The sequence below is a fragment of the Oncorhynchus nerka genome, linkage group LG8 (assembly GCF_034236695.1).
Source record: "Oncorhynchus nerka isolate Pitt River linkage group LG8, Oner_Uvic_2.0, whole genome shotgun sequence".
NCBI lineage: Eukaryota > Metazoa > Chordata > Actinopteri > Salmoniformes > Salmonidae > Oncorhynchus > Oncorhynchus nerka.
The window spans coordinates 47,239,358-47,252,150 of NC_088403.1; the positions used below are offsets into that span (position 1 = coordinate 47,239,358).

Genomic DNA, 12,793 nt, shown 5'->3' on the forward strand with positions numbered 1-12,793 from the left:
GGGAACAAGAACTTGGGTCAGAAATCTCAGATGAGGACTGGGTAGAAGCTCTCAGGAGTATAAACCACAGTTCAGTGAATGCCAGACACAACCTTGTACAGTTTAAGGTGATACACAGGTTACATTACTCAAAAGTGAAACTGCATAAAATATTCCCGGACACCTGTGTGAGAGGTGCAAGCAGGTTGAGGGGACGTTGACCCACTTATTTCGGACATGTCCTAAGTTACATGCTTACTGGGCTCTCATTTGTGATGACTCATCTAAAGCCTTTGATAGAGTTATAGCCCCTGTCTCTCTTTGTACTCTATTAGCCAAAAGGATCATATTGCAATTTTGGAAATTGGAGACTGTACCTACCTTTGAAATGTGGTTACGGGATTTAGGGAATATAATACATATGGAAGGATTCGATACAATACCTCCAATAGAAGTCCAATGTTTTACAAAATATGGCAGCCGATACTGGATAAATGGTCCCGTCCCGCTTCATAACTGGGTTGACGATCTGCTGCCACTCTGTGCTGTACTCCACTCAGTATCTATTTTTGTCTTAACTACACTGCTTGTAATGACTATATGCTGTCTTCTTATACATGTACCACCTAATAGGATTTAGTTTTATTTTGTGTATGTGTGAGTTAAGGTTTTGTTTTGTCCTCTAAATTGGCCATCCCATTCAACAGTACAATGAATGTCAATGTTTTGTATTGCTGTCCTTTTTAATACATTTTGTAATGGAAAAAAGAAACATATTATAAAACATGTAAAAAACTGTCTACACTATTAGTTCTGATCAATTTGATGTTATTTCAACGGACCAAAAATGTGCTTTTCTTTCAAAAACAAGGACATTTCTAAGTAACCCCAAACTTTTGAACGGTAGTGTACATAAGAAGTGAAATTGGCCAGAGAAGAGAGGAGAAGAAAGGAAAGGTAGTCCTGGCCAGACGTGGGTGAAAATGGGTGTCGTCTGTCTTGTCTGAGAGTGGCAGAAAAAAAGGCCTTGTGACCCACAGACTGGTCTAGACTGAGAAAAACAGAAGGGGTGCCTGAGTCACTCTCTCTTCCCCATCACTTACTCTTAGGTTAACGACACACACCTGCCTATTCTCTCTCTGTTTCTTTCAAACACACACACACACACACACAAAAGGTGCCTTTTGAAGAAATGGACAGTTTTTTTACTGACGTTACCTTACTGACGAGAGGGCCAAACTGCCTCTTAAAATGCCAAAAGGAGCGAGGGAACACATACAACAAGTGTCTGGAGAAACGAGGAGAGAAACCACAGAGATGGGGAGTCAAAAAATATGTTGTTAACTTTGCGAGAGGGCGCGCGTGTCTCTGTGCTGAAAGGATCTTATTTAATGAAGGAAGCCTACTGGTCCTAACTAAAAGCATTCAACTGTCAAAACCTGTCTCAAATGTGCTTTCTTGATGGGATTACAGTGGAGAATCTGGCTCCATTTGGCTCCTTGAGGGGATATTTTATTTAAACATCATTTAACTCGGCAAGTCAGTTAAGAACAAATTCTTATTTACAACGACGGACTACCAAAAGGCCTCCGGCGGGGACTGCAGGAAATAAAAATATAGGACAAAACGAGACAACACTGCAGAAAGACAGACCTAAGACAACAACATAGCAAAGCAGCAACACATGACAACATGACAACACAGCATGGTAGCAACACAACATGACAACAACACGGTAGCAACACAACATGGCAGCAGCACAACATGGTAGCAGCACAAAACATGGTACAAACATTATTGGGCAAATACAACAGCACAAAGCACAAGACAATAGAGACAACAATACACAAAGCACCCACAACTGTCAGTAAGAGTGTCCAAGATTGAGTCTTTGAATGAAGAGATTGAGATAAAACTGTCCAGTTTGAGTTTTGTTGCAGCTCGTTCCAGTCGCTAGCTGCAGCGAACTGAAAAGACAAGGGACCCAGGGATGTGTGTGCTTTGGGGACCTTTAACAGAATGTGACTGGCAGAATGGGTGTTGTATGTGGAGGGATGAGGGCTGCAGTAGGGGTCTTGCGACAGGTATACAGAGATGACCAGTTTACAGAAGAGTATAGAGTGCAGTGATGTGTCCTATAAAGAGCATTGGTAGCAAATCTGATGGCCTCTAGCTGCTCGAGAACTCTCTCTCTCTCTCTCTGTCTCAAGGAGAGACAGGTTAAAATGGTTGGGGATAGGCTTGGCGATGATAGGGGCAGCAACCTTAAAGAAGAAAGGGTCTATTAGAAGGGGTGGGAGATGAGGACATTGCCCAGCACATCACTGCTCTAGAGGAATGGGCCAACAAAGGGTATATAACAAAGTATTGAGATAAACTTTTGTTATTGACCAAATACTTATTTTCCACCATAATTTGCAAGTAAATTCATTAAAAATCCTACAATGTGATTTTATGGATTTTTTTCTTCTAATTTTGTCTGTCATAGTTGAAGTGTACCTATGATGAAAATTACAGGCCTCTCATCTTTTTAAGTGGGAGAACTTGCACAATTGGTGGCTGACTAAATACTTTTTTGCCCCACTGCATATAATGTATTTTATACTACTGCATCTCGTCTATGCCGGTCAGTCGTTGCTCATCCATATATTTATATGTACATATTCTTAACCCATCCCTTTCCTTATTTGTGTGTATAAGGTAGTTGTTGTGGAATTGTTCGATGACTTGTTAGATATTACTGCACTGTCAAAACGAGAAGCACAAGCTTTTCGCTACACTCGCATTAACATCTGCTAACCTCGTGCACGTGACCAAGGACATTTGATTTGATATTGTACGTGTTATGCTTCATGTTTTCAGTGACCTTGTGACCTTCCAACACTGTAAGTATAGTAAAGGTCAAGGGTTAGGAGAGAAAGAGCTTTGACCAAGAAAGTGACATCTATTCATGTTACATGGAATGCGTCGACAAACACACAATGCAGCGAGTACGAGGTCAATAACCATGGAAGTAGACAGTGGCAGAGAGAAATGTGAAAGCGAGGAGAGAGAAGGTGTGTGTGTGGTAGAGAGACAGACATAATTTGCACAAAGCAGGTCTCACCCTCTTCATCTCCATATTTTTGATCCACTTCAGGGCTTGGCCTTGTGGGTCCACCATCAGCGGCCATCTTGGGAAAAACAAAGAGAAGCAATACGTTCACATCATCAAGTTAGACAGTAGCCACAACACCCAAATTCTAGTACGTCTTCTTAGCCTCATCCGTGAGGTCTGTGAGACTGAGATAGGTGTAATCTTTGTTTGATTCAACTGAGCGGTTTTATCTCGTTTAGACTACTGAAGTAATATTATCAATATGAAACTAAGAGATGCAACACCCACTAAGCAAAGCAACACCCACATACAACACCCACTAAGCAAAGACGGAGAGAACTGAATAACGATACTGGATGTGTGTGTGTGGGTTGTCTGACCGGTTGCCGCGGGTGACGATGACGCCGTTTTCGGTGGAGAAGGCATCGGAGGGCAGACCCTGGATGTTCCAGTCCCTTACGGCTGTGGGCTTGGACAGGAACACAGCGAAACTAAAACCTGGAGAACACGGCACCTCCAACTCACGCACCTGATGGAGAAGAGAGGGAGGGAGAGGCGAGAGAGAGAGAGAGAGAGAGAGAGAGAGAGAGAGAGAGAGAGAGAGAGAGAGAGAGAGAAAGAGAGAGAGAGGAATGTGGTTAAATGTGTGTGTGAGAGAGAGACATGAAGGTAACAGTGAATAATATATACACATAAGTACATTTCCACCTACCGGTGTAGTGTGACAGAGTGGAGGGAAATCCAGACAGTGACCTTGCCACTCACCTGTTTCATCCAGATCGAGACCAGCTGGTCTCTGTAGTTGGAGAGGAAAGGCCCCATGTAGGAGAGAAAGGCTGCAGCCAGCAGACAGTCTCCTACCAGAAAACCCATGTTCGTCTCCAAACCCTGAGACACACACACACACACACACACACACACATCTCCAGGTCACACTCGTGGACGTGACCATCAAAACAAAGAAAGATGAAGGAGAAAAGCTACCGGACAACTTTAATGATAAGAAATTATCAGTCTAATCTTCTGACCAAATGACTCTTTGAAAGTTGACTCAGACACACTACTGGGTTTGTACTAGAGGTCGACCGATTAATCGGGCCGATTTCAAGTTTTCATAACAATCGGTAATCGGCATTTTTGGACACCGATTGTGGCCGATTAAATTGCACTCCACGAGGAGACTGCGTGTCAGGCTGACTAACAATCTTAACATAATCTTAAAATCAATCTTAACCTCTTGAACCTCTGGGGGCAGTATTTCATTTTTGGATGAAAAACGTTCCCGTTTTAAACAAGATATTTTGTCACAAAAAGATGCTCGACTATGCATATAATAGACAGCTTTGGAAAGAAAACACTCTGACGTTTCCAAAACTGCAAAGATATTGTCTGTGAGTGCCACAGAACTAATGCTACAGGCGAAACCAAGATGAAATTTCATACAGGAAGTGAGCCAGATTTTTGAGGCGCTGTGTTCCAATGTCTCCTTATATGGCTGTGAATGCGCAAGGAGAGCCTACACTTTCTGTCGTTTCCCCAAGGTGTTTGCAGCATTGTGACGTATTTGTAGGCATATCATTGGAAAATTGACCATAAGAGACTACATTTACCAGGTGTCCGCTCTGTGTCCTCCGTCGAAACTATTGCGTAATCTCCAGGTGCGTGCATGTTTCCATTTTGAACAGAGGAGAAACCAAACTGCCACGAGTGACTTATCATCGAATAGATATGTGAAAAACACCTTGAGGATTGATTCTAAACAACGTTTGCCATGTTTCTGTCGATATTTTGGAAAAAAGTTCGCGTTGAAATGACAGAATTCTCGGGGGGTTTTCTCAGCCAAACGTGATGAACAAAACGGAGCGATTTGTCCTACACAAATAATATTTTTGGAAAAACTGAACATTTGCTATCTAACTGAGAGTCTCCTCATTGAAAACATCCGAAATTCTTCAAAGGTAAATTATTTTATTTGAATGCTTTTCTTGTTTTTGTGAAAATGTTGCCTGCTGAATGCTAGGCTTAATGCTATGCTAGCTATCAATACTCTTACACAAATGCTTGTGTAGCTATGGTTGAAAAGCATTTTTTGAAAATCTGAGATCACAGTGTTGTTAACAAAAGGCTAAGCTTGTGAGTCAATATATTTATTTCATTTCATTTGCGATTTTCATGAATAGTTAACGTTGCGTTATGGTAATGAGCTTGAGGATATAATTACGCTCCCGGATACGGGATTGCTCGTCGCAACAAGTTAACATAATTACTAGTTATCTACACATGGTTGATGATATTACTAGTTTATCTCGCTAGTCCTGTGTTGCATATAATCGATGCGGTGCCTGTTAATTTATCATCGAATCACAGCCTACTTCAACTTCGCCAAACGGGTGATGATTTAACAAGCGCATTCGCAAAAAAAGCACAATCGTTGCCCCAATGTACCTAACCATAAACACCAATGCCTTTCTTTAAAATCCATAGACAAGTATATATTTTTAAACCTGCATATTTAGTTAATATTACCTGCTAACATTAATTTATTTTAACTAGGGAAATTGTGTCACTTCTCTTGCGTTCAGTGCAAGCAGAGTCAGGGTATATGCAGCAGTTTGGGCCGCCTGGCTCGTTGTGAACTGTATGAAGACCATTTCTTCCTAACAAAGAACATAATTAATTTGCCAGAATTGTTCATAATCATGACATAACATTGAAGGTTGTGCAATGTAACAGCAAAATCTAGACTTAAGGATGCCACCCGTTAGATAAACTACGTAACGTTTCTGTATTTCAATTAAAGAATAAATGTTTTGTTTTTTCGAAATTATAGTTTCCGGATTTGACCATATTAATGACCTAAGGCTCATATTTCTGTGTGTTATTATGTTATAATTAAGTCTATGATTTGATCTTTGATAGAGCAGTCTGACTGAGCGGTGGTAGGCAGCAGCAGGCTCGTAAGCATTCATTCAAACAGCACTTTCCTGCATTTGCCAGCAGCTCTTCGCTGTGCTTCAAGCATTGAGCTGTTTATGACTTCAAGCCTATCAACTCCCGAGATGAGGCTGGTGTAACCGAAGTGAAATGGCTAGCTAGCTAGCGGGGTGCGCGCTAATAGCGTTTCAATCAGTGACGTCATTCGCTCTGAGACCTTGAAGTAGTTGCTCTCCTTGCTCTGCAAGGGCTGCGGCTTTTGTAGAGCGATGGGTAACGATGCTTCAAGGGTGGCTGTTGTCGATGTGTCCCTGGTTTGAGCCCAGGTAGGGGCGAGGAGAGGGATGGAAGCTATACTGTTACACTGGCAATACTATATATATACACTGCATAAAAAATTTAAGGGAACACTTAAACAACACAATGTAACTCCAAGTCAGTCACACTTCTGTGAAATCAAACTGTCCACTTAGGAAGCAACACTGATTGACAATAAATTTCACATGCTGTTGTGCAAATGGTATAGACAACAGGTGGAAATTATAGGCAATTAGCAAGACACTCCCAATAAAGGAGTGGTTCTGCAGGTGGTGACCACAGACCACTTCTCAGTTCCTATGCTTCCTGGCTGATGTTTTGGTCACTTTTGAATGCTGGAGGTGCTTTCACTCTAGTGGTAGCATGAGACGGAGTCTACAACCCACACAAGTGGCTCAGGTAGTGCATCTCATCCAGGATGGCACATCAATGCGAGCTGTGGCAAGAAGGTTTGCTGTGTCTGTCAGCGTAGTGCCCAGAGCATGGAGGCGCTACCAGGAGACAGGCCAGTACATCAGGAGACGTGGAGGAGGCCGTAGGAGGGCAACAACCCAGCAGCAGGACCGCTACCTCCGCCTTTGTGCAAGGAGGAGCAGGAGGAGCACTGCCAGAGCCCTGCAAAATGACCTCCAGCAGGCAGGCCACAAATGTGCATGTGTCTGCTCAAACGGTCAGAAACAGACTCCATGAGGGTGGTATGAGGGCCCTGGGTTATGCTTACAGCCCAACACCGTGCAGGACGTTTGGCATTTGCCAGAGAACACCAAGATTGGCAAATTCGCCACTGGTGCCCTGTGCTCTTCACAGATGAAAGCAGGTTCACACTGAGCACATGTGACAGACGTGACAGAGTCTGAAGACGACGTGTAGAACGTTCTGCTGCCTGCAACATCCTCCAGCATGACCGGTTTGGCGGTGGGTCAGTCATGGTGTGGGGTGGCATTTCTTTGGGGGCCTCCATGTGCTCGCCAGAGGTAGCCTGACTGCCATTAGGTACCGAGATGAGATCCTCAGACCCCTTGTGAGACCATATGCTGGTGCAGTTGGCCCTGGGTTCCTCCTAATGCAAGACAATGCTGTGGCTGGAATGTGTCAGCAGTTCCTGCAAGAGGAAGGCATTGATGCTATGGACTGGCCCGCCCGTTCCCTAGACCTGAATCCAATTGAGCACATCTGGGACATCATGTCTCGCTCCATCCACCAACTCCACGTTGCACCACAGACTGTCCAGGAGTTGGCGGATGCTTTAGTCCAGGTCTGGGAGGAAATCCCTCAGGAGACCATCCGCCACCTCATCAGGAGCATGCCCAGGCATTGTAGGGAGGTCATACAGGCACGTGGAGGCCACACACACTACTGAGCCTCATTTTGACTTGTTTTAAGGACATTACATCAAAGTTGGATCAGCCTGTAGTGTGGTTTTCCACTTTAATTTTGAGTGTGACTCCAAATCCAGACCTCCATGGGTTGATAAATTTGATTTCCATTGATAATTTGTGTGTGATTTTGTTGTCAGCACATTCAACTATGTAAAGAAAAAAGTATTTAATAAGAATATTTCATTCATTCAGATCTAGGATGTGTTATTTTAGTGTTCCCTTTATTTTTTTGAGCAGTGTATATATAAGAACATCCAATAGTCAAAGGTATATGAAATACAAATATAGAGAGAAATAGTCCTATAATTCTTATAATAACTACAACCTAAAACTTCTTACCTGTGAATATTGAAGACTCATGTTAAAAGGAACCACCAGCTTTCATATGTTCTCATGTTGTCACGCCCTGGTCTTAGTATTTTGTGTTTATATATTTATTTGGTCAGGCCAGGGTGTGACATGGGTTTATTTTGTGTTGTGTTTTCGTATTGGGGTTTTAGTAGGCATTGTGATTGTGGCTGAGTAGGGGTGTCTAGCATAGGCTATGGCGGTTCTCAATCAGAGTCAGGTGATTCTCGTTGTCTCTGATTGGGAACCATATTTAGGTAGCCTGGGTTTCACTGTGTGTTTCGTGGGTGATTGTTCCTGTCTTTGTGTTTGCACCAGATAGGGCTGTTTCGGTTTTCATAATTTCATTTTGTTATTTTTGTAGTTTCTGTTGTATAGGTTTTCCTTCATTAAAATATATCATGAATCATCATCACGCTGCATTTTGGTCCGATCCTTGTTCTACCTCTTCGTCAGAGGAGGAGATAGAAGAGAGCCGTTACACATGTTCTGAGCAAGGAACTTAAACGTTAGCCTTTTTACATGGCACATATTGCACTTTTACTTTCTTCTCCAACACTTTGTTTTTGCATTATTTATACCAAATTGAACATTTCATTATTTATTTGAGGCTAATTTGAGGATTTTATTGATGTATTATATTAAGTTAAAATAAAAGTGTTCATTCAGTATTTTTGTAATTGTCATTATTATAAATAAATACAGTTTTAAAATCGGCCGATTAATCGGCATCGCCTTTTTTGGTCCTCCAATAATCGGTATCGGCGTTGAAAAATCATAATCGGTCGCCTCTAGTGTGAACGCTGTGTGATGAGTTGCGTGTGTGATGAGTTGCATGTGCGATAGTGTGTTTTAGCTGGCTGTGTGAGCTCAATAAGTGGGGGTCGTACCACCACAGTCTCCTCCCAGCGGATTCTCTCTCCAGCCAGTCCAGACACCAGTTTCCCGGCCCGGTCCAGTTTGACCTCCATGTCCTCTGACTTCCTCCTCAACTCCTCCTTCTGAGCCAGCTTCTCATCATACTGCCTCTTCAACAGGTCCAGCTTCTCCCCTACCTACACACACACACACAAAATACAGCACACAGATTCACACGCAACTAGATTCATTCTTACTATTCTCACTTCCAAAAAGCACCCGAGTACCAATGAGAAACACAAACACTCACAAAGACTCATTGACACTCTAGAAACGCATCAGTTATAGTGAGTATTTCCCAGGCAGGCAGGTCTCTTCTGCCTCCTCACCACCCCTGTACAGTAGCTCTCTGAGTTGGTGTGCGTGTGTGTACCTCAATGAGTTTCGCCTGGGCCTCTGCCAGGGAAGCCTGTTTCTCTGCCAGCTGGGACATGGCCCCGTTCAGCCTGGCTCTCTTAGGCTCCACCACCCTGAAGATACGACCATACACCTGAGTGAGTGAGAGAGAGAGAGAGAGAGTGAGAAAGTGAGAGACCCTGTTCACAAAAATGGTTTGCTCCTACAGACAGTGTGTCACGTGGCTTTGGCTTGGTATATAAAGCAGGCAGACAGGCATCGAGGCATTCAGTTACTGTTTCATTGAACATTAGAATGGGCAAAATAAGTGACCTAAGCGGCTTTGAGCGTGGTATGACTGTTGGTGCCAGGCGCGCCAGATCTTAGAAACGGACGGCCTCCTGGGCTTTTCACACACGACAGTGTCTAGGGTTTATCAAGAATGGTGTGACAAACAAAAAACATCCAGTTAGTGGCAGTCCTGTGGGGGCGAAAAACAGCTCGTAGATGTGAGGTGGAAGGAGAATGGCAAGAGTCATGCAAGCTAACAGGCGGGCCACAAACAGACAAATAACGGCGCAGTACAACAGTGGTGTGCAGAACGGCGTCTCGGAACGCACAACTCGTCGCTCCTTGTCACAGATGGGATATTGCAGCAGACGACCACACCGGGTTCCACTCCTATCAGCTAAAAACAAGAAGAAGCGTCTCCAGCGAGCACGCCATCACCAACACTGGACAACTGAGGAGCGGAAAAACATTGCCTGGTCTGACAAATCCTGGTTCCTGTTGCGTCATGCTGACGGCAGAGTCAGGATTTGGCGTAAGCAGCATGAGTCAATGACCCCATTCTGCCTGGTGTCAACCGTACAGGCTGGTGAAGGTGGTGTAACTGTGTGGGGAATGTTTTCCTGGCACATGTTAGGTCCCTTGATACTAATTGAGCAAAGTTTCCATTCCTCAGATAATTCAGGCTGTTCTGGAGGAAAAGAGGGGTCCGACCCGGTACTAGATGGGTGTCCTGAATAAACTGGCCACTGTGTGTATATGTATGTATACTGCTTACCTCCATGGCTCTGACCCACATACAGAGAGACTTGGCGGCCAGGGAGACCCGTCCTATGATCTCTGGATGAAAGTCTGGCTGGGTGCAGTATTGGCCGATCTTCTTCAGTACGCGGTCTGAGATGTTGTCCTTGTCAAAGTGGACCAGCTGCTTGATGAAGTTGCCCTCGCCTGCATGCCAGACACCAAGGGCAACCAGTAAATAACTCTTGTCTTTACTTCTTCTCTCTCTCTCAATTCAATTCAAAGGGCTTTATTGGCATGGGAAACATATTTCTCTCTCTCTGTCTCCCCCCCCTCCCTCTCTCACCTTTCTGTATTTTCAATGCGAGGATTCAAAAGTTTCTTTATACAATATAGTATATCTGAGGTTTTGGTCTAGCTCTTCCTCTTTGTGCCCACTACTGTAGCTAGTTACTGTATAAGCCACTGGTGGTCAGTCCTGGTCCTGCACATTTGTATTTTTGCACACATGATTCTAATCATTGAAGCCTGATGATGAGGTGATCATTTGAATCAGGTATGTAGTGCCAAGGAAAAAACTCAAATGTACACCCCTTTGAGTCCCCAGGACCAGGTGTGTGTACCACTGGTATACACAGTAAAGGGATTGCCGTGAATTTGATAGTCATTTACACACAGCTCAGTGGCAAGTAACATTCTGTCTTTTATATTGCAGTACACCCACTGTAATATGAATACGGTGTCAAAGCAAGTACTGTGTAATGACACACAGTACAGTACCATAGAATGTACTGTATTATACCGTTATAGTGCTACCGTAATAGGAATCAATTCATTAATACCTGGATGAATGACATAAATAATTACAAGGGATTGATTGGTCCAAGCAGTTTGGCTGCTTGGTAGTGTTTACACAGTACAGCATTTTAATGAATATTTAGCATTTTAGGCCTATATCACTTGCACTTATAGAGGCCTTATCAAAGGCTTCCAAACTGGCAGCAAAAACAGGGAAAAACAGACCAAAAGGACATGGCAAAATGCTTAACCATTTAATGTTTAAGACTTGCTGTCACTCCAATCTGTCCCCTATAGATTTTAAATTGATGGGGCACTATAACCACAGAGGAGTAAAATTGGTACAGCATGCTTACTCACGAGTGCTACAAATATAGCCTCTTACAAGACACGCCTCAAAATATGTTAATGAGACAGAAACAACAACGATGCATCCACTAATGGTCAAACGGTTTTTGGTGCTCCAAAGATACGGTACAGTACTGTATTCTGTGGGGCTGGAATTACAATTACCATACGAAATACAGCAATTCTTTCCCCGCCCTAAACATGTTCCCACAATGCACTAAAGTTTCAGAGTATTTTACTGTTGATACTAACCAAAATTAACGTTTTCCATTAAAATGTACTTTTTCTTACATTTTGCTCCAAATCTACTCCTCTCTACAAATCCTCCCCCACTCCCACCCAGCTGTCTCTTGGCCCCTGCCCAGTTAGAATCGAAGAGGTAGGGAGACAGAAAGAGAGATAGATGGAAAGAGAGATAGATGGAGCAGTAGATAGCTCTCACCCAGCTGTCTCTTGGCCTCTGCCCAGGTGGGCTCATTGCCTCTGAGGATCATAACAGCCTGCATGACGGTCTCCACCAGGGTCGGGGGACGGCCGTACGACTTGATCTCTGTCATGTCCTTCTTATTCAGGGACTCCAACGCCTGGGAAAGGGAGGAGAGGGAGGAGGAGAGGAGGGGAAACAAGGTGAGTGGAGGGGAGAAGAGAAGAGAGAGAGGAGGGGAGCGGAGAGGAGAGGGGGGAGAGAAGGGAAAGGAGAGGGTGGGAGGTAGGAGAGAGTCAGTAAATATGGTAACACAATCACAGAAGGTGACCATATATATTACTGTACCAACTCTGCTGATTGCCCTGTAAATAAAAAAAAACACTAAATATATGTGTGAAAAAAACAAGATTATACATACAACGTGTTAATGCATTTTCAAAACGCAGCGTTTTAAACCATTTCACCGGCGTTTTACACTGAAAGTCAACAGCGTTGTTTTGCTTCAATAGAGTGATCAGGGGACTGCAACTACAGTTTTCCTTCCCAGAAAATACATTAGCGCAACACATCAGAGGACAACATAAGTGCAACTCTATTTGGCTACCAGCCACACAAGTAAATGAGCTTACAATGAAAAAGAGAGGCCTTTTAGAAACAAAACTATGCATCACCACCAGAGAAAGAATGTGAGCAGCCAGCTCAATGTTTTACTTGTTAATCTAAGTTAATCTAGCACGGGCCACACCGAGAAGCACACAATTAGTCTGATGCCGAGCAGAAATTACAATAAAAAACATATTCGATCTGCGTTTCCAAAACGCAGCAAGATATTTGTTACGTGTTATCAAGCGTGAAAAATGCAGAATTCCGCATTAAGGCGAC

At 43.5% G+C, this 12,793-nt stretch overlaps 1 protein-coding gene across 1 annotated transcript in view; it reads right to left on the reverse strand.

The window, feature by feature from the left end:
- The window catches only part of dnah2 (dynein, axonemal, heavy chain 2), a 229,307-nt gene that overhangs the window by 32,560 nt on the left and 183,954 nt on the right, over positions 1-12,793 (reverse strand). The window contains exons 61-67 of the mRNA XM_065021857.1: positions 11,927-12,068; positions 10,376-10,545; positions 9,347-9,463; positions 8,946-9,110; positions 3,842-3,964; positions 3,457-3,605; positions 3,086-3,152 (exon numbers count right to left, since the gene is read on the reverse strand). Coding sequence (XP_064877929.1) covers positions 3,086-3,152; positions 3,457-3,605; positions 3,842-3,964; positions 8,946-9,110; positions 9,347-9,463; positions 10,376-10,545; positions 11,927-12,068 — 933 coding nt within the window. The remainder of the gene's footprint in view (positions 1-3,085; positions 3,153-3,456; positions 3,606-3,841; positions 3,965-8,945; positions 9,111-9,346; positions 9,464-10,375; positions 10,546-11,926; positions 12,069-12,793) is intronic.